This window comes from Pecten maximus, chromosome 1 (assembly GCF_902652985.1).
Source record: "Pecten maximus chromosome 1, xPecMax1.1, whole genome shotgun sequence".
Lineage (NCBI taxonomy): Eukaryota > Metazoa > Mollusca > Bivalvia > Pectinida > Pectinidae > Pecten > Pecten maximus.
The window spans coordinates 48,101,807-48,128,680 of NC_047015.1; the positions used below are offsets into that span (position 1 = coordinate 48,101,807).

The following is a 26,874-nucleotide window of genomic DNA, read 5'->3' on the forward strand; positions in this document are numbered from 1 at the left end:
TACCCGTGTGCAGCCGGATCTTGTGTCTGCACGCAAACCAAACAACAAGGTTTAAATACACCAAGTCGGATCAGGGATATATCCTGGACAGATCTATGTAAACAAACATTTAAAGTTTGATTTGGGTTTATCTCCTTGACAACAGGCCAGGGTCGTATGAGGACGTGAAACTATAGAAAGACAAACAAGAGTAAACACAAAACACTATGTGGACAGGGAAGAAACGGAAAACGACAAGTATCACATTTTAGAATGGTTTGTGTTTTTATTGCAAAACACAACATTTAAATCACACTGCAGAGGGGAAGTGCGTGAAATGCTCCAAGAAGGCAGTTAGGCTCTTAGACATGAATACATAATAGACTATCGCTATGGCGCCACAGGTCGGGGCATGATACTGTTAAAACCACTGCTCGCCGTAAGATATAATTAAAGTGCAAACCCCGTGATATGCACCAACATTTTTACTTTCATTTTGCTTCCAGACTGTCATTTTGATATCTTACTTGGGAATACATCTTTCTTTCCTCAAAAGGGCCTATAGAGCGATTAAGAAATGTAATGCTTAGTCATCTATCATGGTATAGAAATATTACATACGAAAGCCGTATACAATCAAACGAGGTTATTTGTGATCAGGTTAAAAACTTTATTGTTGGTAGCGACAGATTTATATAAGTACGTGTACATTCAGTATATAAGTACGTGTACATTCAGTATACCTGTTTGATATTCATAATGTCATCTGCCTGCCCGTTATCTTTTCACAACGTATTTTTTTCCGCCTACAAGTATCCTACTCTCTCTCTCTCTCTCTCTCTCTCTCTCTCTCTCTCTCTCTCTCTCTCTCTCTCTCTCTCTCTCTCTCTCTCTCTCTCTCTCTCTCTCTCTCTCTCTCTCTCTCTCTTCCTCTATCACTGCCCTTTCCCGGTTTTTTTTCTCTCCTGTGTTTAAGATACTAAAACAGAATTATCATATGCTGTTTATCATTCGGTCATCAATTAAGTTTAATGATCCAAGTCAAACCGAAAAGTCATAAGACTGGTGCGCACTGTTCTTTGCTTGACGTTCAACCGATCGCCAAGTTACCATTTCCTTCCCATTGCTAAATACAGTTTGTGTTTGATTCCTGATCTAACAACCACACCCCCTCCCCGATATCAGCAATGGGAAGATAGGAGGGAGGTGAAAGATATCAGGGGGGGATATATGAGAGATGGAAAGATAGGAGAGAGGAAAAAGATATGAGGGAGGGGAAAATATGAGATATGGAAAGATAGGAGGGAGGAAAAAGATATGAGGGAGGGGAACATATGAGAGATGGAAAGATAGGAGGCAGGGAAGAGATAGGAGAGAGCAAAACATAGAAGGAAGGGAAAAGATAGGAGGGAAGAAGAGAAAAGGTAAGGGGAGGGTCAGAGGGTCAGAGGGTAAGAGGGAGGGAAATCAAACGAGGCTATATGTGATAATGTTAAAAACTTTATTGTTGGTAGCGACATTATAATCAAGCATGCATAGGGACCTTATGCTCTCTATTCCATTCATAATACACAATATTTTGGTATTCAACAAGGGAGCGTCCTTGGTCCAGTTCCCTGCGTAAGTAATTTGCATACATTTTTAATTTTAAAACAATATCTCCCCGATCGTACATGAAAAGGTATGGGGTTACCTGCCCGATATCGTGGATTTTCTAAGGGAATTTCGGTTTCCGGTTTCCCGTAAGACCACTCGCGTTTTTCCATCTGGACCAACCAGAATGATTAATGATATATAATTTGCTTCGCGATTGTTTCAAAATAAATAAAGTTTGTTGTATAAATCTTCTCGAAAATTTCCAATGAATAGCAACAAAACTTTTAACGTTTAAAAAAAATCCTGTCCATACTGAACGGTTTACTGGTTAAACTGTTCAGCGCCGAAACACTGAAGAACGGAGGGAGATATAATGAACCGATACAAAATCACAGACAATACATATGGTGTATATACAGTGGCAGAGTCACATTAGTTACGTTTGAGATACATACTGACAGCTGAATGAAAGGGCGCCCATAGACAAAAGTTGCATTGATGATTAATTCACAGTTTTTCGAATTGTAGATTTATAGAATGATATACCCCAACATCACATAGACGCTTCATATGTTAAGAAATAATAAATTCATATTGCTGTGATATATATGAGAACTTATTGATTATATATACTAATATAGATATAATATATATGTTGATGCAAGATATCTTATGAAGTAAATATATGATGTTGTTTATGTTTATAAGATATCTTATTTAAAGTTTGTGAGATATCTACTATATTTTATTAGATATCTTATTTATATAAGATATTTCATACATTATATAAGATATTTCATACATTATATAAGATATTTCATACATTATATAAGATATTTCATACATTATATAAGATATTTCATACATTATATAAGATATCTAACATTGTATAACATCCAAAACAAGGAGAGACATTGCTACGTAGTATTTCACCATCAACAACAATTATATACATTTTATTACGTTAACTACAACGACGTATTACGTACACAAACTTATAAACATTGTATAACAGCCATACATTGTGATTGGTTACAGTGTTAGATGGAATGATAGCGATCCTGATTGGTTACGGTGTTAGATGGAGTGTGATAGCGATCCTGATTGGTTACGTTGTTAGATGGAGTGTGATAGCGATCCTGATTGGTTACGGTGTTAGATGGAGTGTGATAGCGATCCTGATTGGTTACGGTGTTAGATGGAGTATGATAGCGATTGATTGATTGATTGATTGATGGGACTTAATGTCCTTGTTCCGGTTATAACCGAGCCTAGGACACTGTGATATCGATCCTGATTGGTGACGGTGTAAGTTGGAGTGTGATAGCGATCCTGATTGCTTACAGTGTTAGTTGGAGTATGATAGCGATCCTGATTGGTTACAGTGTTAGTTGGAGTATAATAGCGATCCTGATTGGTTACAGTGTTAGTTGGAGTATGATAGCGATCCTGATTGGTTACAGTGTTAGTTGGAGTATTATAGCGATCCTGATTGCTTACAGTGTTAGTTAGAGTATGATAGCGATCCTGATTGGTTACAGTGTTAGTTGGAGTATGATAGCGATCCTGATTGGTTACAGTGTTAGTTGGAGTATGATAGCGATCCTGATTGGTTACAGTGTTAGTTGGAGTATGATAGCGATCCTGATTAGTGACGGTGTTAGATGGAATATGATAGCGATCCTGATTAGTGACGGTGTTAGATGGAGTGTGATAGCGATCCTGATTATTGACGATGTTAGATGGAGTGTGATAGCGATCCTGATTAGTGACGGTGTTAGATGGAGTGTGATAGCGATTGATTGATTGATTGATTGATTGATTGATTGATTGATTGATTGATTGATTGATTGATTGATTGATTGATTGATTGATTGATGGGGCTTAACGTCCTTGTTCCGGTTATAACCGAGCATAGGACACTGTGGTAGCGATCCTGATTGGTGACGGTGTTAGTTGGAGTATGATAGCGATCCTGATTGGTTACGGTGTTAGATGGAGTATGATAGCGATCCTGATTGGTTACGTTGTTAGATGGAGTATGATAGCGATCCTGAGTAGTTACGGTGTTACTATAAGATGGAGGGTAATAGCGATCCTGATTGGTTACGGTACTTGTATAAGGGTATAGCGGTTGTGTTTGCTTACGATGTAGTGTGATACACAGGCGCTTGCATAGAAAATGAGAATAAAAAAAATTATATCAGTGGTATATGTACTGTGTAATACGTACTTAACAGATTACACATACCACTGTCATATATAAAAAATGAGATTTTTTTCTATGCAAGCGCCTGTAGTGTGATAGTGATTCTGATTGATTATGGTATACAGATTGAGTTAATGAGTGAGATACCATTTCTGATTGGTTACGGTACCGGTGTAAGGGTCTAGTGTCACAGCAGTTGTAGTTGGTTACGATGTAGCGTGACAGGGATTCTGATTGGTTAAATTGCTTATTATGGACGATGCCAATTAACTAATATTGTGACAGTGAGTGTGATTGAAGATGTTTGATGATTACTAAGTAAATATGTTCGTTCCAAGTGAAGAACGATATGGCTAGACTGTCACGTAACTCCTTGTTACACTGACTGCACGAAATTTCAGTAATTTCATAAGATTGTACATTAAAATCAGTTTATCTACATTTCTCTTAGTGACAGTGTAATTTTTGAAACGTTGCAAAAATGATTCAGTCATACACGTGGAACATATAACCTTTATAGATCTGTCTAAAACAGGAAATAGCGAGAGTGTTTATAGTATAATCTAACAAACTTCAAGACAACCGTCAATTTGTCAGTTCCATGGCACTAACTCGACATCAGTGTAAACCAGTGGAAAGCTATATGATGAGCGATGATTGACTTTGTAGGTTTCTTGTTGTCATTTCCTTAAAACAGTAATGTATTGGTAGATTTGTGTATTGTATTAACTATTTAAGTTGTAGTGTATGACTAAACAAGCGCGTGAAGACTGACAGCTTGTAGGAAGTGTATCGGATGCCAAGTAATATATAGACCTATGATAATTAAGTAGTATCAACTTTTATTCCCAAGAAGCATGGCGAAAAAATACTCATACCTTTGAATGACTATACAAAGAGTTTAGAGGCATCTTTAAATATCTTAGAGATGTATTTCATAATATTAAGATTGACATAAAAGAAATAGAAATATCTTCATTGTTATTAAAAATATCTCATATAATTTAGTTTTGATATGTATCGTTTTAGTACCGATACAAATCTATCGCTTTGATTCTATATAGATACACAATGTATCCGCAGCGCTGCAAAAGAAATAATGATATAAATATCTAAATGAATTATCTTTCACTTTTTAATATCTTTAAAATATATACAAAATAAAGATATTGCTTATTGAATATCTACTACATCAAAACAATCACTCATAATATATATATACTTTAAGTAATAAAATCTAACTTACATGTAGTTTGTTAAACGGCGCGCAATCGAAAAAAAAATATCATGGTAAGGGAGGTAACTTGTGTGTCCTTAGCTTCTTGAAAAGATAAATTTAAAATTTCAAATGTGAAAAAAAATGTCCGGTACATGAATTTGTTAATAAAATATCTGATTATAAGGAGATATCCACAAGTTTCGATTCAAGTAATGTACTGATTTTATTTTCAATGGGTCCGTTGGATGTTCTTTGCTAAAACGTTTTATATTAAATATGTGACGAAAACGGCAAGGAGCCAGTCGTGAGCGTTTTGTGACAGTGTGGAGACCCAATCAGCTGTGGACACTCCTCTCTATAGACTCTATATAGCTTAATCAATTATGGTGACGCTAAAACAAAGAACACCTATATACGCCCAATTTCCAGACGTGACCTGTCCTAGCTAATGTGTAGTAACACTAAACAAACAGCATACCAATTTTCTTTCTTTCTTTCTGTCCTAGCTAATGTGTAGTAACACTAAAACAAACAACATACCAATTTTCTTTCTTTCTTTCTTTCTTTCTTTCTTTCTGTCCTAGCTAATGTGTAGTAACACTAAAACAAACAACATACCAATTTTCTTTCTTTCTTTCTTTCTTTCTTTCTTTCTTTCTGTCCTAGCTAATGTGTAGTAACACTAAAACAAACAACATACCAATTTTCTTTCTTTCTTTCTTTCTTTCGTATCAAGTAAGAACTAGTCACCATAACTGTTTCAATCGATAAGATGTTCCTTATGAGCTGTTGATTGGTATAATGATTTGGGTTCAAACCCTCGCGTCAGTCACACTAATCTTTCAGATCTGTCCATTAGCCTTCAAAGTGAGAAGTAGGTCACATTACAAAAAAAGTTGGATTGTCTTTATTAATTAAACTACCAGCATACCAGTATATATAGGTATTGCATTACCGTGGTAAATCAAAATAAAAGTCTTTAAACACTAATTGGATCCAACTTCTAAGGAAATTTTAACGAAATATTTTTTTCTCTTTATTTTTGCATTATAGTTATTGTAAAGCAGCGCATGCATATGAAGAATTTTAAACTCAAAGTTGGTGCCAAATTGAATCAGGAAGAGATTAAAAAGTTGGCAAATGAAAATCCTGAAATTAGTTATTAGATTTCTTGAGTTTTATTTATTTATTTTTTTCAATTGGGGACACACTATCGAAGAAGAAGAAGAAGAAGAAGAAGAAGAAGAAGAAGAAGAAGAAGAAGAAGAAGAAGAAGAAGAAGAAGAAGAAGAAGAAGATACTGTAAACATATCAAAGAAGGAAAAATAAAGTCTATGATCTGGGCTAGCACAGTATAATTCTGAGTTCCTAGGGATCAGGGGCCAGTTTCATCAATAAACCTTGAATTAAAAATTTTCCATAGGATCGCATAACAGAATTTAAGGAAGCTTCCGTAACAAAGATATTAAAATTAATATATATATTAATATATATTCTCTCTCTTTTTGTAAGCCAATATCACGTCAACATCATCATATAACGTTCTTACCATCTTAGCATCGGTTTGAGGGGTAAGATATATGGGAAATTTTAAGTTAAGGATTGATGAAAGCGGGACCACCCCACTACTACTACAGTTTACACCCGTAGATTCGAGTGCCGTGGTCTAAATCCTATCAAGTCACATTAAAAGTGTTTATATTTTTGAAATAAACCATGAAAAGATTTCTTCAGTAACAGGTTTGACTTTGTGTTTGGGTTCAAAAAATGGCTTTAGCCATTTTGAACAACTTAAAAATACTGTCTTGAAGAGGTTTTAATGAAATATAAGAACATTAAATCTAATTGATTTTAAATAGACTGAAATGTCGTTTAAATAGCGATAAGTACAAACTGATGCTCGATCAATATTTTCAATTGACGATCGTATTTTACCCGCTGCATTCCAAAGCGAGCACTTGTTCGATTTTGATCCGTCCGGCTCCGATTTAGTGTTTTAGTCACACCGCCTGCAGCGGAGAGCTGGAAAATGGCGGCTCCTCGTTTGTCAATGGTTGTTAGGCGAGGACTTTTCCAATGTCTACCGTCTTCAAGAATTAGTCAAGTGCCAACAAGACATCAGGTGCGTGTAATATCTACGTTAAAATATGATTCCGACAGTTGTTGTATTTCTGCATGCCTGGATAAACAGTTACATGTGATAGCTATCTCGAGTACAAGACCTGCCCACTATCTGACATGGGAGCTTGTGTACGCATGTTTCTGGACTTTCTCAGGGTGTAATAGTTAGTGAAGGAGTATCAAAAGTTCAGACAGGATTCGGTGAGGTAGTGTACAACATTCGATTAATGTCTGCGTTGGTGCAAATGCACGTAGTCCCTGTTTACACCAAATTTCCTTTGACATAATACTGGATAGGTAAGGCTGCACCGATCAAGTGTACATTTTTGTAAGGTCAGTCATATTCAGCTACAGTGTAAGGTATACTCCTGTGTATTCACTAATACATCGTATTGACCAGTGCTTTTGATTAATAGTAACTATTTATTGAATATGAATTTTGCTAAAATGATGGGGATTCAGCCCTATGTATACAAAGTCTAATGTGATTTTCTAGCTAACACAATATTAATGTGAATACGATTCTAACTTGCTTGTAGGCTAATATTAGACCCCATACTGGTATAGCTATTGTAATTGACCCAGGTGGGACTTGATTATCAATGTTAGGAATTGACATGAGAGAATGATGGTTATGGCATTATTATAAGTTCGTCCTTCTTTAATTTTTTTTCTGCGGATATCTCACTTTTTGACTAATCAAATTGAAATATGGTAGACTTTATAAACATGATGCTTAGTTGTACATGTACCTTGAACAACACTTCAATTTGGCATAATTTTGAGAGTTATCACCCCTTGTTTTTTCAAAACATTGTAGTCTTGTCTTGAGGTTCCTTATCTCTGTTTTTGACCTATATCAGTCTAAGTATTTAGAATAAAGATATGTAATTATGCATTCCTTAGCACCATTTCGATTCCGCAATCTTTTAAAGAGTTATTGCCCTTTGTTTTATATTGCATTTTCATTTTATCTTGGGATCTTCCCTATCAGTTCTTGACTGGTCTCTTTGATACTTGCTTTATCCTTGTGACATATAGCTGTGGTTTCTCAAGTGTCATTTTGATTTGACAATTCTTCTTGTCACAATTCCATATTTGCATTTTGATAAAAGATTATATCACTTCACATGAGACAGGCAAACAGGTTTTGCTCTTAACATACTCTTGCATTATTGTTAAATTGAAATTTATGGTTTGTGTGATTATTCACATCTTTGAGCATAAAGACTGACGATACCAAGACTGTCTTATCAGATAATTAACTGATGTAATACAGTATCTTGGTTCGTTATCATGTCAGACTCAGCTTAAAGCTTGAGAGAGGTGTGGCTGTCATAGTTCAAGAGATAAAGGTAATTTCTATAAAGGACGAAGAAAGAAAAACAATTTTCAAAAGATTTTATATAACTCCATCATGATATAAATTGTATCATATTTCAATTTCATCATTCTTGTTCTTTTGTTGACTGATTTTATGATATACAATTCTTATGAAAATTACGATAAGTTTCAGTGTAAATGTTTTTAAAGATTGTTTCATCAGTGTAAATATTTTCTAAGATTGTTTACATTTTAAAATTGCTAGCATTTCTTAAAGGTTGTGTATAATGTGTACAGTGTACTCACACATACAAACTAAAACGACTGGAGAGACCCAATACACATGTGCCACTGTCAATACACCGTCCATAAGCTTTCTATCATGTAGTCCATGGCTATACACACTCTCTCACCCTGTGTGAATATAGAACAGATGTTTATTATAGTTATTAGATGAGTTGATGAAAGCTTGTATAACTGGATCATCATTTCACCTACTCTTATCTTCGTCTTTGTCCGACATGCATATACTGGTATCTCATTCTGTCTATCATTATTCGTTACAATATGATATGGTGTCTTGATGAGACTTACTCAAGTCTCTAGGCTATACCTGGTAGATGTAACTATAACATATTTATACCTAGATGCCTTGGGTAATCCAGTAATCTGAGGGGTCAAGGTCAAATACCGTAACAAGCAGACACCCACTTGTCAGATCACCTGGTTGCATGGCTCAGTTATTTCTGTATAGTTAGAGAAACTTATATGGATTTAAAAAAGAAGTTTTATCAAATATTTGACTGTAATGTACCACACATACTAGAACTCATATGAAGGTGTGTGTGTGAATCTTACAAGGTTCTGACATATAGAACTGTAAGCAGATCTAAATGTACAGTAAATCAGTGTTGCTGTTCCAAATAAGTTTCTGTATTAAAGTTAAAGGTTTGGAATAATGGTGTAGGGGGGGGGGGGTATTGGGTTTGATGGAGGGGGTGAATGTTACAAGGTACTGAGGATATTTGGAAGTCCAACATATAGTCAGAAAATAAAGTCGGTGTATTACTGGTATTTGATGTTGTATCACTGGTATTTGATGTTGCTTGTAACTTGTAAGAATAAATCCAGGTACTAGGTATAGCACTTTCAAATCTAAAAGATGATAAATATATATACTAATAGATATTTTATGTGTTTAGATATGAAGTAAGCTATAACATTAAGTACAGGGTATTCATTGAAATTTAAACACTGCCAAACAGGAAGCCTTCTGTAGTACAGCCAAGATATTTCAACATCTATATATATATATCTAGATATATATATGTCAAGTAGTAATAACGACAGTACAGAAAAGTAAATTGTCGAATTTTCGAGGCAATCTGCCCCTTTATCAAGACACATATCATAGATATATCTAGATGTATATATATACATTTGTATAATGATATACCGACTAGGAATCAACATTAACTAAACTGTTGTTTGTACTATTCATCTCTATAAAAACTTGATTGTGAAAAAGGGAAAGTATATATACAACATACTTGGGCAGTGACCTGAAACATGGCACAACGCCAAGTATATAGTGATGGTAGTGTGTTTTGCTTAAAAGCAGTTGTCTTATATAGCTTTCCACATGCAAACTGGTGAAAGTGGACATGCTAAAGATATTATATTGTATCATTCACTGAACAATATTTATATTTCCACTCAATTCAGACTCAATGAACCTACCACAGTTAACTAGAGTCATTTTTCAATGAACTATATCAAGTCCGGCGTAGGAATACATTTGTCGAGCTTGGACTATATTTTTTTAATTCCTTTTCAAAAGTGATCAAAAAGTTGTCTTCCTTCGTCGTTTGTGTTACTATGTTATATATCTATCAATTAGCATAATGTATCATATACTCTGTGTGTTGGTGATCCAAAGATATAGATTTGAATTTCCTGTCGTAGTTGTACCGAGAGAAATATTTATGATATACCGTATGTACAATTCGTATCCATGTATGTAAATATATTGCGATCCAGGTATTCATATCATCTTATAGACGACTTCCACAATGATCATGTCAGGGTATCGGGCCGACCATCACTGCACCATTGAAACATTCTTTATTAAGAATAGCGATGCGGTGCAGCGGTATAAGCTGTGGGTATTTCTGGCTAGGCGATTGGGTGCCATAGATCGTGAGTTCGAGGCCCGGTCATGATCAGGGCACAGGTCAAAAAGTTGTCTTCCTTCGTCATTTGTGTTACTATGTTATATATATATATGTACAACATGTTAAAAAAATCCAATCATAATTTGTATGCTGGTGGTCATATTGGTAAATTTTAAAGTGTCAAAGGTCATATTATGCAATTATTCAGTTTTGCATTTATTTACATGCAGCTCCATTCCATCAGATCCTCTAGTTTAGATCTGAAAGAGGAAATTTAATTCATTGTTTTGCTGAAGAATGAAAATGGATTTACAAAGAGTGGGTCTCATTTTATGTAGATTTGTTGCAAATTGGAGATGTCACGAATAGCGGGTCGGTTTCTTAGGAAGGCGTTGGTTGTAATGAGAGCTGAAGAGATACTTCATTTGATAATAAAGCGGACACTAGCTGATAAACATCGCTATTCTCTGCTGTGCATCTCGTCCTTCTCCAGAGAGGAAAGATTATCGGATTAGTATTCTTGTGCTTCGATTGGAATAATTCACGGCAATCAATATGATATTTTTCATACATATATACTCTTCATTTTGGCGATTTATGTGGCTGAATTTTATTTGCCGAACACACACCAGCGATAGTTGTTTACATGTGACAATAGTGGGCTCGTTATACTAGGTTCTGTATGATTATAGGTAGTGTATACATTGGTACTCAGCCTAATACCACCACTGCCACTGCACTCCCAATTATATTGTTTGGATGTACACCAGATCGGTAATGATCCTAACAATGCTATGGATTTGTCTGTGCAGCCTTGAATTAATTACTGACAGCAGCAATCAATGGCCAAACTGTATACTAGTTCATAAACATACAAGTTCTAACCTGTATGATTCCATTATGAAAAGGAGAAAATTATCGTTATTTAAAAAAAAAAAAGTCAGAATTTTGCATTACTCGTTTGTATACAGATCTATAAATATAGTAGGTAAGGAACGTTCCTGGAGGTGTTCCTGGAGGTATTCCTTCTCGGCACACCTCGATATCCCACAGTGTATTGTATCCGGAGTATTGGAAAGGTGACAGACATGTCAGAAAGGCGGCAAGATGTTGCATACATGTACATCATAACTTGTGTGTTTAATGGGTGGGGGTTAGGCTAATGGGTTTTATACTGCAGAAATGAATGGTAAAATATTTATTATGAAGTATTCCTCAAACAATTTAATTTATAAGTTGCTGAGCACTGTAATGGAATTGTATTATACAGAGTAAATGCAGTTCTTGGGTGCTGTATTATTCCTATTTTCATTTGTTAAAGAGAAAATTTGCAGGTGAAAACCAGGATGAATAACTATTGGAACTTATCAGACAGGGTGTTATAAGTTAAGGTAACTTATATGGTACACTTTAATGAACAGGACAGAGGGTGTTACAGTTTAATGGGCAGGACAGAGGGTGTTACAGTTTAATGAACAGGACAGAGGGTGTTACAGTTTAATGGGCAGGGCAGAGGGTGTTACAGTTTAATGAACAGGACAGAGGGTGTTACAGTTTAATGAACAGGACAGAGGGTGTTACAATTTAATGGGCTGGGCACAGGGTGTTACAGTTTAATGACAGGACAGAGGGTGTTACAGTTTAATGGGCAGGACAGAGGGTGTTACAGTTTAATGGGCAGGACAGAGGGTGTTACAGTTTAATGAACAGGACAGAGGGTGTTACAGTTTAATGGGCAGGACAGAGGGTGTTACAGTTTAATGGGCTGGGCACAGGGTGTTACAGTTTAATGGGCAGGGCACAGGGTGTTACAGTTAAATGGCCAGGACAGAGGGTGTTACAGTTTAATGGGCAGGACAGAGGGTGTTACAGTTTAATGGGCAGGGCAGAGGGTGTTACAGTTTAATGGGCAGGACAGAGGGTGTTACAGTTTAATGAACAGGACAGAGGGTGTTACAATTTAATGGGCTGGGCACAGGGTGTTACAGTTTAATGACAGGACAGAGGGTGTTACAGTTTAATGGGCAGGACAGAGGGTGTTACAGTTAAATGGCCAGGACAGAGGGTGTTACAGTTTAATGGGCAGGACAGAGGGTGTTAACAGTTTAATGGGCAGGACAGAGGGTGTTACAGTTTAATGAACTGGACAGAGGGTACAGTTTAATGGGCAGGACAGAGGGTGTTACAGTTTAATGGGCAGGACAGAGGGTGTTACAGTTTAATGGGCAGGACAGAGGGTGTTACATTTTAATGGGCAGGACAGAGGGTGTTACAGTTTAATGGACAGGACAGAGGGTGTTACAGTTTAATGGACTAAATGGAGGGCATAACAGTTCAATGAACTAAATGAAGGGTGTAACAGTTCAATGGACTAAATATGGAGCGTAACAGTTGAATGGACTAAATGGAGGGCGTAACAGTTGAATGGACTAAATGGAGGGTGTAACAGTAGAATGGACAGAACAGGGGGTATAACAGTCTAAATTAATGGAGTGACTTACTGAGGATGACTTAATTTAATGAGAGAATGTTAAAATGCAATAGACTGACAAGATGATGTTACAATTTGTTTGTTATGGCCTGAATAGACAAACTTTGTCTGGATTTTGTGATTTGTAAAAAAAAAGTACTTTGAAATCAAATTGAAAGAGAAACATCTGTTATATATATATATAGTGTCAGAAATAAAATGAAGAAAAATATACATCTCTATTTTAAGATTTATGGAGATTTAAATCATTTCATCTTGCAATTTTATTGATATCATTTTAATTAGGTCCCTTCTGAATCCCTTTTCATCATATTTGTTGCATTAAAAATTAACACCGATATAGTATAACACCTATATATAACTATATACATTGTCTGCTTATCAAGATCTCATTCTGTATTTTTAAAATGCATGGAGAAATATTTTTAATACAATTGCATGCTGTGAATCTAGCATATATATATAATGAAATAAAAAGCCAAACACAGATCTGCTGTCTCCCTAGTACTTTGTGCCGCTCTTCAGGGGATGTATATATATATACCTCCTATGGAAAATACATGTACCGTATACTGTGTATTTGATGACATCAGATAGATCATGTAAGCTTGACCATAGTACCCATGTAATGATGGTACGTGTTATCATAGAATGTGTATATCAAGTTCAATTCAATTCTAGTTTCTGTTTGATGGATGAGCTTGCTGGTTTGTTTGTTATTTTAATAATTTTCACAAGCTTGGTATTCTGATGAGAGATATCAAAATTTTAATCCTTATCTAGAATATTTTAATTTCAATTGTTTATGCATAAATTAAAACATATCATTTAAATCACAGTTCTTTGCAGGTGTTACTGACGTTTAATACAAAATTAAATTATTAAATAAAAATCTGATAACATGGAGAAGTGAAACACACTATTGAGTTTCGGCTTCAGAAGGGAACCAGCATATATATATGCATATAATTATTGTGTTAAATATTCAGTGATGTGTAGGAGATAAAACCAGCATAATTCCCTTCATTAGATATGGATATGGGATTAAGTTGTTGATCTAGATTTGTATATATCAATGAACGGCACCATATTTACATATGTCCAATGTTTAGGATAAGATCGATGTTTAGGATAGGAGTTTTGATTTTCTCTGACAAGGGAGCTAGCTAGCTGTATATTGCTCTCTTTCCGGTACCAGTTTTTTTTTATGTAAAAGGAAAATTTTACGGATGGATTTGACACAAATGTAACACCAATTCAGCAGGCTTTTTACATATCATATGGATTCCTGGTTTATAATAGGAAGAGATTATTGATCTAGTTTAATTAGGATATCTGATGAACACCTCCATATTTACATACATGTAGGTACACCGTTGGATTTTTAAGATTGGATTTTTTATTTTCTATGTCAAGGGAGCTGTGTATTGCTCCCCTGTTGTAACAGTTTCTGTAAAACCACAATTTCATGGATAGAGTTGACCCAAATGCACACTCTAATTTAGCTTTTCACATTTCTCATTCATGTTTGGAAGAGCCTTTTCAAATGTACTGCAGTCTAGAGAATGTCTTAAATATCCTTTAGCACTTACTGTTATTTTACTTTCATATCAAATGGGTACACTATTAGCATATCTTCCGTGAATTGGCCTGAAATTAATGGTAAATTCTCGACTGTTACTGGATTTGAAGGTAATTTCGCTTGCCAAAAGCAAAATCGAAACCCTCAAAAAGATATTGATTTTCCTACTTTGACCAGCTTTTTATGCTTTTCCATTTCACAAATTTGAATCCAAAGAGTTTTTTGTCAAACAGTGGAATAGGGTAGGAGCCTGATACATTTGTAAGTTAGAAACTGAGGGAGAGGAGGTCATGAATAATTGTAACGGCTGTCACTCCGAGTCCTGTCAGTTTGAAGTAGCGCGGTTAGGATAGGGTTTAAAACTTCACTAAACCAGTTGGCAGTTATAGTTGTGTGTTTTCCAAACTTGAACCCTTAGCACCAATCCTGGAATCTTGAATCGAGGATGCTGCAAATCTAATGTTCCCTGCTGTTTTAGATCAATATTTAACAAATTATTTCAGCATAAAAAGACATTATATGTTATGGAATAAAACTTCCTTCATGTTCCCAATGTGTTTTTGAATTAATATTGCCATTGATATAAATTCTCAGAGAAATGATTAATAGGATAACTGTACCAGAATCGCATGTATATGTAGATAATTGGTTTTAATTTGCTGTAAAACATTTCAAATCTTGGTGCTAAACTATGTTTTTTATCTACTGACTTATCAAAACCACATGGAATACTCATATATTAATTTAAGAGATAATCTATTGATCGAGCCATTTTAATTAAATTAAGAACAATATTCTCTTTAGGATTGTCTTGTTGTGCTATGATATGGTAGTTAATATCCCCCTTCAGATGAAACACAGTTAAGTATACAATTTATGCATATATAAGCTGTGCATGTATCTGTGAAATATAAATTTAAATGGGGAGGTATTGTACAGCTAAAAATCAGTTTTTGGTTGAAATTGCAAACTAAAATTTCATCTAAGATTCAAAGGAGGTGAAAGTTGAATACATGTGAGTTATATTAGCTTCTGATACTGATTTGTAATGCATAACATGTAGAGGTATATAGCTAACACTTTGATTAAATCTGCATGATAATATACATGTGTAATATATAGTGAAGGTTTCCTTTAAAGCAACACAAATTTGTTTGTATAGGACTAAAGCTACCCACAATCTCATTAAATTTGGGCTGTAAGACCTCACAGATCTCAATGGCTGAAGCTGAAATAGTCTGATAGACTTTGAGGACAGGAGCTATCTGTAGTCTGGTAGACTTTGAGGACAGGAGCTATCTGTAGTCTGGTAGACTTTGAGGACTGAAGCTGCCTGTTGTCAGATAGACTTTGAGGGCTGATACAGTCTGTAGTCATGAATATACTTTGAGGGCTGTAGCTTAGTCTCATAGACTTTGAGGGCTGTAGCCTAGTCTCATAGACTTTAAGGGTTGTAGCTTAGTCTCATATACTTTGAGGGCTGTAGCCTAGTCTCATAGACTTTGAGGGCTGTAGCCCAGTCTCATAGACTTTGAGGGCTGTAGCCTAGTCTCATAGACTTTGATGACTGTATGTATGCAGTCTGGTTGTTCCACCGACTTTGTGGGCTAAATGTTGTCTTGTCCTTTTCATGGACTTCCTGGACTGTTACTACCTGTAGTCTGGCTGTTTCACCGAATTGGTGGACTGTTACTACCTGTAGTCTGGCTGTTTCATCGACTTAGTGGACTGTTACTACCTGTAGTCTGGCTGTTTCACCGACTTAGTGGACTGTTACTACCTGTAGTCTGGCTGTTTCACCGACTTAATGGACTGTTACTACCTGTAGTCTGGCTGTTTCACCGACTTAATGGACTGTAATTACTACCTGTAGTCTGGCTGTTTCACCGACTTAGTGGACTGTTACTACCTGTAGTCTGGCTGTTTCACCGACTTAATGGACTGTTACTACCTGTAGTCTGGCTGTTTCATCGACTTAGTGGACTGTTACTACCTGTAGTCTGGCTGTTTCACCGACTTAGTGGACTGTTACTACCTGTAGTCTGGCTGTTTCACCGACTTAATGGACTGTTACTACCTGTAGTCTGGCTGTTTCACCGACTTAGTGGACTGTAATTACTACCTGTAGTCTGGCTGTTTCACCGACTTCATGGACTGTTACTACCTGTAGTCTGGCTGTTTCACCGACTTAGTGGACTGTTACTACCTGTAATCTGGCTGTTTCACCGACTTAGTGGACTATTACTACCTGTAGAGTGGCTGTTTCACTGACTTAGTGGACTGTTACTACCTGTAGTCTGGCTGTTTCACCGACTTCACAGACTCTTTCTACCTGTAGTCTGGCTGTTTCACTGACTTAGTGGGCTGTTACTACCTGTAGTCTGGCTGTTTCACCGACTTCACAGACTGTTTCTACCTGTAGTCTGGCTGTTTCACCGACTTAGTGGGCTGTTACTACCTGTAGTCTGGCTGTTTCACTGACTTAATGGACTGTTACTACCTGTAGTCTGGCTGTTTCACCGACTTAGTGGACTGTTACTACCTGTAGTCTGGCTGTTTCACCGACTTAGTGGACTGTTACTACCTGTAGTCTGGCTGTTTCACCGACTTCATGGACTGTTACTACCTGTAGTCTGGCTGTTTCGACGACTTAGTGGACTGTTACTACCTGTAGTCTGGCTGTTTCACCAACTTAGTAGACTGTTACTACCTGTAGTCTGGCTGTTTCACCGACTTAGTGGACTGTTACTACCTGTAGTCTGGCTGTTTCACTGACTTCATGGACTGTTACTACCTGTAGTCTGGCTGTTTCACCGACTTAGTGGACTGTTACTACCTGTAGTCTGGCTGTTTCACCGACTTCATGGACTGTTACTACCTGTAGTCTGGCTGTTTCACCGACTTAGTGGACTGTTACTACCTGTAGTCTGGCTGTTTCACTAACTTAAGGGACTGTTACTACCTGTAGTCTGGCTGTTTCACTAACTTAGTGGACTATTACTACCTGTAGTCTGGCTGTTTCGCCGACTTAGTGGACTGACCGACTTCGTGGACTGTTGCTACCTGTAGCTGATAAACTGAGAGCTGTGAATAACAAGGCAACACCAGACGGCTTCATTTATCGTTATACTGTCAACTTATTAACACTGTTATCATAAAATTATCCCAGACAGTAAAATATTAATGAGGCAGAGTATGCTAGCTGATATTATGTGATGGCACAGTGATGAATCAGTGTTACTTCTAATTCAGTTTTACTGCGTGGTGTGTAGAAAGCATATTGTGTGTTTATAAATGAATCGAGAGAATCTGGCACAGCATTATATCTTATCTGTGTGAGAATTGTGGGTAGGATGTTACATTAGGAGGACTAACCCTTCCTTACCAATGTGTGACTGGTACAATGAATCACTTAATTCATATAATGTTGAAACATTTGTATAAAATATGTCATTTATACACCAATACACACATATCTTAGAACTTCTGATCATCAACACATATAATGCATATGATACATAATAACACAAATGAAGACAATTTCATAACGTGTGCCCTGACTGGGCCTCGAACTTGCGATCTACAGTACCTGATCGATTAGCCAGAAATACCCGCAGCTTATACCACTGCACCACATCCACGTTCCACTTTAAGGCACTTATATAATATTTCTTAGATATGATCTGACCTCAATTTAAACTTAGATCAACATTCCTTGACTTATAAAATGTGTTCCTTAACTTATGTTTTTTTCCTTAATCTATTTACACTTTATTTCCTTTTGAAAATTTCAAGTTAGAGAATTTCCTTATGTTAAGGAAAGTTGCATTGATGAAACCTGGGCCTGTTGTAAAATGTAACCGTTTTCATAACAATTGGCAATACATTATACAGTTAAGATATTCAACTGGGTTTTAATCTGTAATTCGGCTACCTTTTTAGGTGAAGTGTTCATTACTTTGAGACTAACTTCATACTAGCTGATTTGACATTCTGTTTTATTAAAACAATTTATAACATTTTGAATTGTACAGTGCATTCCGCTTAATTAGGTTGCCTATTTGCGGGGGCTTTTTACCCAATTAACCGACTTATGCAATAAGCCGAAATGCACGTTGCCATCCTGGATTTGGTCCGTAATGGTTGTCTAAATGACTTGGGTCGATTTTCTATGTATCTATAAATTTTATTGCCCACCACTTTAGATCCAATCTTTTTCATTTTAATTAAAGTGTTTGATTAACACATTCAATACATACTACAGTTCATGTACTAATAAAGTACATGTATACTTTGCATCATATAAAAACCACTTACACTTAAGTAACATCACATTAAACAGCTAATTGTTAATAGGTGTTGTGTTATAATTTATGAGATAGTTTGCTTGTATGAGTAATAGAGGACAAGATATTCCTATCAGGTACACAAAACTGTTACAATATGTAAACATCTGTAATGGGTGTAACCTGACATAACACACATACCTATAGCTAAATGTACTATAGTTCTACCAGACAACATCATCTGATCTTAAAGTGGGGTACTGAACTTGTTTCTGGACAACCGTGTTTGGTTTGGTTTATTTTGAACAGCCATGGTCATTTAAGGACGTGCCAGGTTTTTGTAGGCGGAGGAAAGCTGGAGTACCCAGAGAACACTCCTTCATAGAAGGGTTAAGGGTCATATACCATAAAGCTATATCAACCGTCCAAAAAATTGGTTTTCCTGTGTGATGTGAACTGCCATGAGAATATTGGATTCATGGCCTTCACGAATACATAAACGACACAGGATGACTTTGTGGTTATAGGTGGATGACAGGAAGAATCCTATTTTGCATTTCTGATATATCCAATTAATTCCTGACTTTTGTCATATTCTATATATCAATCTTGTAAAAAGCTATTTTGAATGATCCATGCATAGTATTATTGCATATTCAAAACATGACAGCTTTGTATCCTCTTGAATATGGGAAAATTCAAAAAATCTTCAAAATATTTTATCAAGTGATACGTTTGACTGTAGTCTTGTCAGATTCGTCAGGTGCCTAATGCTACAGACAAGTTGAAGGTTAAGCCAACCAGTTGAGCGGCTGCCTGATATTGGGTGTATATCATGTAAAGTGGTTATATAAACCTATATTGACTAGCAGAGTCAGTATTTCTCTACAGTAAATGTTGATTTACTGAATTTGTTCCTGTAATCCAAGATGAATTCACATGTATTTTGAATCGGCTGACTGCATATTGACGTTGAAGGTGAATTGGATTTTGAAAGTCGTTATCTGGGTGGAAGTACTATGTGTATATTTATTTAGAACGGGTTGGAGTGTGAGTGGGTAGATAATCTGCCGCCCCCACGTAGCTATAATTCTTAACAGGTAAAAACCTGTACACATAGTCACCGATACTATTATTAGAACTCTCACATAAGATCTGATCAATCTGGTTTCATGATAGTGAAGGACATACATACAGCGAGAGAATTTTTGATGTTTATATGACAGTTTTACATCATATTCACAAGCCTGGTATGGTCGAAACTGTCATCATTTCATCAAATAAACAACCAGACAACAGGCTGCATGTAGTATAAGCCAGACGTGTTTTTGAAGTGTTAACACCTTTGCCAAGAATTAATTTGATTTTAAAATAAATGTGTTCTATGTCGTCAATCTGCCTACTGCTAACTCATCATACAGATAAATCTAAGTAAACATAGATCTTATTGTGTGAAAATGTCTTTTCCTCTTATGAAGTTATTACGAAGAAGCTGACTTGAATTACCTTTTGTGTCATGGTTATGTATTCATTGATATTTTATTCATAAAACACAGCTATTTTACGAAAAAGAAAAATATACAGGCTCTAGGTAGAAAAGGTTTTGTAAAAGTGTCTGTTTGCTGGATTGAATGCCTTTTGAATAGGGTAGTAGCTGATGGCTACCTCACTGATCAATATAGATGTAAGTGTCTTAAATTGGCCAAAGACATTACTATGACAGAACAGAATGATCTATGATCTTAAAAAAGGAAAAGTATTGAGCTGTACCATCTTAAATCTTCACTAAATGTTCACATAGTCGAGCATATGATGAGACATTTTGGAGAAAGGTTGATGTTATGTATACATGATCAGACTTTTAGTGGCGAGAAGGGTGTTACTAGTCCCTACCGGTAAAACTGGGTGGGGGATTTGGTTTGTTTGGTTTGTTTTTGTTTAACGTCCTATTAACAGCCAGGGTCATTTAAGGACGTGCCAGGTTTTGGAGGTGGAGGAAAGCCGGAGTACCCGGAGAAAAACCACCGGCCTACGGTCAGTACCTGGCAACTGCCCCACGTAGGTTTCGAACTCGCAACCCAGTGGTGGAGGGCTAGTGATAAAGTGTCGGGACACCTTAACCACTCGGCCATTGCGGGTGGGGGACTATAGGTTTCTCCTCTGTCTGTATCATATGTAATGTGACGTACATTTGTGTGTTCATAATGCCAAAGTTTGACAGCATTCTAGCAGCTTCATTATTTAAGGGATTGTGATAAAACTTAATACAATGATAAAGTACCACAATATCTCAGAGAAGTTTAGTTTCAGGGATTTTGGGTTGAGGTCAGTGTCACTGTTACTATTTGTAGCAGGGGCCCCGGAAGGGGACATGTATTGCTTTAGCAATACCCAGTATGCTTGCTTCTCAGTGGGATGATATTCCATTACTATGTTGTCTATTACCACAAAATATGAGTGCTGTGTCCACATTACTACAGATAGGTGTATTACAAATCTCCTAGCATTGATTTTAGTATCTCTAGTTCTGGTATTTACACCTCCCAATACCATTATACCAGGCAAAAACAGACCACTAAATCAACAAATAGACAAAAGATAGCATTTCAGTTAGACTTTATCACAACTGAGATTTATATATATAAGCTTATCTCCACCAGGGCTGTGGGTTCTTTATCCAGAAACTATTAACATTGTCTTTAGGTATCTTTGTTACTATTTCTGTTCAAATCAAGTGTTGTTTGTGGGAATAGTCCCATACTTCACTTACTTCTGCCAAAGCTGATTTGTTTCACAAATTTATTTTGTGTTTTTGTCGAATTGATTGCCCTGTGAACAATAAGGGTCATTTTGAGGCGGGGTCTCCCTGTAGTAGATGGTGGCTACCTCACTGAACAACATATGGAAATCTGGTTGGTTGCATGCCAATCCAAAGCAATTAGGGTAAAGTGTGTAGCCCAAAGACACAAACACAAAAGCACAAACTGGTCTGTTTCTCAGGTTCCTGAGAAACACAAAACAACTTCGGTAGGGAGTGTCAAACCACGCACCTCAGATCTTCACCTGTGGTTACATGGCTGGCGATTTAACCGACTGAGATATCGTGGCCCATGTTTCACAAAGCAACAGTTCTCAATAGCAGCAAGAATAGAGTATTCCTCAGATATTTTAAGTATTTATCGGCTTACAAATCAAAATTGAAATATGGTTGCTCACTATAGGTCTTCGATTTTGAGACTATATATAGCCCTGATCTGGAGTAATGGATCTTTAGGTCTAAGAAAATGGTTAAAAAGTAACACATGTTGGAACTTTATATAGATTGTTCTCAACATGTTTTTTATTTAGATCATTTGAAGCTTATATTTACCATTGACAACATATTCCTACATCTTTGGAATGTGTATCTGATAACATTCTACATAATTTTCAAAATATAACTAATTAGGGTGGTACGGTGGCACAGTGGTAACACACTTGCCTTTCGCCTAGGTGACTGAGGTGTGATTCCCTTACTGGGCATGAAAAAGTTTAGGGTCACTTGCCCGATCACTTAGATTTTTTCGTCGGATACTCTGGTTCTTCCCATCGTTTGAGAGTTAAAGACCCCTTGTACACTTCCCTACGTCTAACTTTATATAAATTGGTCACATAATTGTTGTGAAATTACTTGATCTATGTTATAATTGTTTGACGATTTTCCAATCATGTGAAAAGGTATGTGGTCATGATCACCTGCCCGACAACATGGATTTTCTCCGGGTACTCCGGTTTCCTCCCACATTAATTAAGGCCACTCATGCTCCTCCATCTGGGCTTACAAGTTTACATTTATAACTACTTAACTTTTCATATGTACCTAGCCTGGAAAGTGGTCTTAAGAAAGGAAAGTCAAGGCACCAAAGGATTCCATTGGACTCAAAATCAGATTTTGGGAAATTTCATTTTCATTATTATTGAGCTTATTGCAATTGTAGCTATATGAAATTCATTGGCATGTAGGGTCAGGCAAGTTTTATGAAAATTCAGTAGAATTTCTCATTGTGTATCACAGGCTTGAAGACTGTAACTGCTGTTGAAGTTTCAGCATTAGTGAAGATGTTGCTTGATCAATAGAGATAATTGAATAAATCAGTACAATGACTGAAGATCCTGGATGAGACTGTAAATTACTCTTTAAATCTTGATAACTTGTGGATGAAAAGCAGGCCCGTCCCTAGAGAGTTTTATTACAGAGGATGCTGAATGAACAAGAAAACACATTGGAATATTGTTACGGAATAATGAGCAGGCTCCAGGATAGCAGCAGACTACAAGATTGCAGAAACATAAAAAAAGAAAAATCGTAATTTTACACAGAAGTGAAATAATATAGCTAAGAATATCTGAATTACATAGTATATCAAATTAATTCAGCTTCAAAGAGGGGAACAAAGAAAATCTGTTCTTGAATGCTGCCAATAAGATATCTGTTATGGATTTCAGGATACTGTGTATGTTGGGCCGCGGTGGCCAAGTGGTTAAGGTGTCCCGACACTTTAACGCTAGCCTTCCACCTCTGGGTTGCGAGTTCGAAACCTACGTGGGGCAGTTGCCAGGTACTGACCGTATGCCGGTGGTTTTTCTCCGGGTTCTCCGGCTTTCCTCCACCTCCAAACCTGGCACGTCCTTAAATGACCCTGGCTGTTAATAGGACGTTAAACAAAAAACAAACAGTATGTTGGGCTAAATGTGTTTGGGAGATGAGGGTTTAAAAAAATTGTTTGGCGAATAGTCTTTCCAAAAATAAATAAGTTATATTAATGAAAAGTTAGATATGTAAATGAAAAGTAAAGGAATAAAGATGTAAATACTCTGTCAGATATATATGAGTGATTGTTGTAAGTGTCATAAAGTGATTGTTTTGAGAAAACTTTTCCAAAGTAAATATAACTATCTGGCAGCCTTGATAATTAAGTTGATGTTGTTGGTGTACAGTACATGTATACACACGGTGGGGGTTAATGTTACATAACCAAAGCTTGTTATAAGATTTGTTTTCAGATCTGATTTCTCTAGCATCTTCTGTGTTGGCATGAAACTTAACAACAATAACATATGATGAGTGGTTTGTTCTATGTTGAAGAGACAGCAGTGAGGAGGCTCATATACCCAATCTCATTCGCTTGTATTAGGACATGGCCCAAGGAAATGGATCAATTCATTCACAGAATATCAGGAAGAAAAATGCAAATTATTATACTGTACATAAGTTTTCCATAGCAGCATACCTTTTTAATAAGTTTATCAAAACAAGGTCAAGGTTGATTCTTGCCTGTATGATCAATTGTTTTATTTTATGAGAGAACACAATTTTATGGTACTTTGGCTTATGTACGTGTCGATCCTTCCTTCTTCAAAACATGATAATATCTTGGTGTAATGATAATTCCTCTGATTAATTTCACATGAAACAGCACCCAGCCATTCATGCTCTAAGATATTCACATGGGGGCCATTTTGGAACCTGTGATTATTCAGTTTTCTGTTGGTTCTACTGAAAGCAATGTATAATGATGGCTGTTAAGTTTCACACAGAACAGTTGGGAATTAAGACTGTGGTTCTAAATCACCCAACGTTACATAGAACCATGGCTGTATCTCACTAATTGGCAACATGATGATTTATTCAATTTTCACCAATTTTTATGGGCCACCTGGTAAACAGCTTTTGTTTGATGAAAGTTGTGTTTTTGTTTAGTGACCTTGTATTTAATTTGTTAATGTCATATATTTAGACTATTAGACTATTACCACATCATAAGATGGTAGGTCTAGGTAGCCAGATGACCGTTCTATCCTATATACTGTAGTGTGATATATGGCATATACTGAAGGGTCAATTCTAGAAATGCCAGACAATGAGGACAGATACTCCCATCCGCCATGACCAACACATTGTCCTCATCTGTAAGCATGATGTAGACTGTTATTGACTGTGGGCGACTCGTACAAACTGGAGGAGGCAATCTTTTAATTAATCGACAGCAATCTTTAGGTAACTGATGAAACCCTCCTTGACCTTTTACAATCAGCGCAATTTCGGCAGTTCAGCAATTCGGCATCTGGAGTAAACATGGCTGGACAGTGGTTTAACACTCGACATTATCATTGTCTCCATTCTGTCTCTCAGCAGTATATATTATATATTAGGTAAGAGAGTTGTGATAGGTGATGGCTGCCAGGCAATTGAGAAGATATTGATGGCATTGTCATCACCTCGGCCATTGCTATCTCGTTACATCCGAGTCCTAGGGTTTTTACTACCATCGTAAACTTGTGCAATAATGGATTTTTGGATCCTAGTGTCTTAGCTTTAGATTCTCTCTGTGTATTTTTCTAGGGTTGGTTAGATATATATATAGTCAATATATATTGAGTTTGTGTAGTGGTATCAGAAAACCTAGTGATTGGATTGGAATCAGTTATTGCTTGGAAATGATGTTTTCGCCATTCATAATTGAAAAAAGGAAATCAGAAAAATGAATTCAAGTTGGAAAATTGAAATGGAAATCATTTATGTCAAGATATTATTGAAAAACAAAATTGATAAAGGCTATGATGTATATTTCAATAGAAATAAATATAAAAAATGCTAGTACATTTTGAATGTTGAATGTATGTTTTAATAAAATGAAAAAAAAGCTAGTATGTAGGTTTGCATTATTCTCAGTTAAAGACGAAGTATGCTCTTGTTGTAATTCTTATTGCGATTGTCTTTCAGTGCTTTTTGTCAAGAATATTGCCTGGAGTTGATTAAATGTATGTATATATATATGCACACACACTTTTTCCTGTGTTTGTCAAAGCAATCAATGTATGAATCAAAGGCATTGTGGTGGTCTAATTTGGATTACGCCAGGATTTAATTGAGTTCTGCTCTGATGTGTGTATCAGGGTATACACTTTTAATAATAATGACAATCGTCAGGTAAACTTGTATAGTCGTAGGACCTACAGCTGTTTCAGCTCAACAGCTGTGGAAAGCAAACAGTTCTTTTGTTTGTAAAGATATTCCATCAGCATGAAGAGATAATATTGAGCTTCCAGTCATAAGTACTTATACAGACATACAGACAGTTCACCCTGCCACAGGACCTAATAGTCATTAAGTCACATTGACAAGGATGATTGATAGATTGTATTGAGTCAAAGTAACCAGGATGTTAGATAGATTATTTTGAGTCAAATTCACCAGGATGTTTGATTATAGTCAATCCTGCCACTCAGTACCTTATAGTCAAAGTCACCAGGATGTTTGATTAGTCAGTCCCACCACTCAGTACCTTATAGTCAAAGTCACCAGGATGTTTGATAGATTATATTGTATTGTCAGTCCCGCCACTCAGTACCTTATAGTCAAAGTCACCAGGATGTTTGATTAGTCAGTCCCACCACTCAGTACCTTATAGTCAAAGTCACCAGGATGTTTGATAGATTATATTGTATTGTCAGTCCCGCCACTCAGTACCTTATAGTGAAAGTCACCAGGATGTTTGATTAGTCAGTCCCGCCACTCAGGGTCTCATAGCCATATAGTCACCAGGATGTTTGATAGTGATTGCATAAAGTCAGTCCTGTCACGAAGAAGTGAATAACTACAAAAATATTTGATAGACTTTGTACTGAGTCCCGCCACAAGACTTTTAAGTCATAGTCACAAAGATGTTTGATAGATTGTGTAGTAAGTCCTTCACAAGGCCTCGTAACCACAGTCACCAGGATGTTTGACGAAGATGTTTGATAGACCTTGTATTGACCATTGGCCCTCAAAAACTGTCACATAGAAAGATATAAAAGATTTATGACATTTTCTTTATGATGTGTCATTTGTAGTATTGACAGATGGTTCTAA

The 26,874-nt window shown here is 36.4% G+C and overlaps 1 protein-coding gene across 1 annotated transcript in view; it reads left to right on the forward strand.

Annotated features, from left to right (window-relative positions):
- Positions 1 to 6,995: 6,995 nt before the first annotated feature.
- Positions 6,996 to 26,874, forward strand: part of LOC117336382 (calcium uniporter protein, mitochondrial-like) — an 83,721-nt gene continuing 63,842 nt past the window's right edge. The window contains exon 1 of the mRNA XM_033896890.1: positions 6,996 to 7,125. Coding sequence (XP_033752781.1) covers positions 7,033 to 7,125 — 93 coding nt within the window. The 5' untranslated portion in view covers positions 6,996 to 7,032. The remainder of the gene's footprint in view (positions 7,126 to 26,874) is intronic.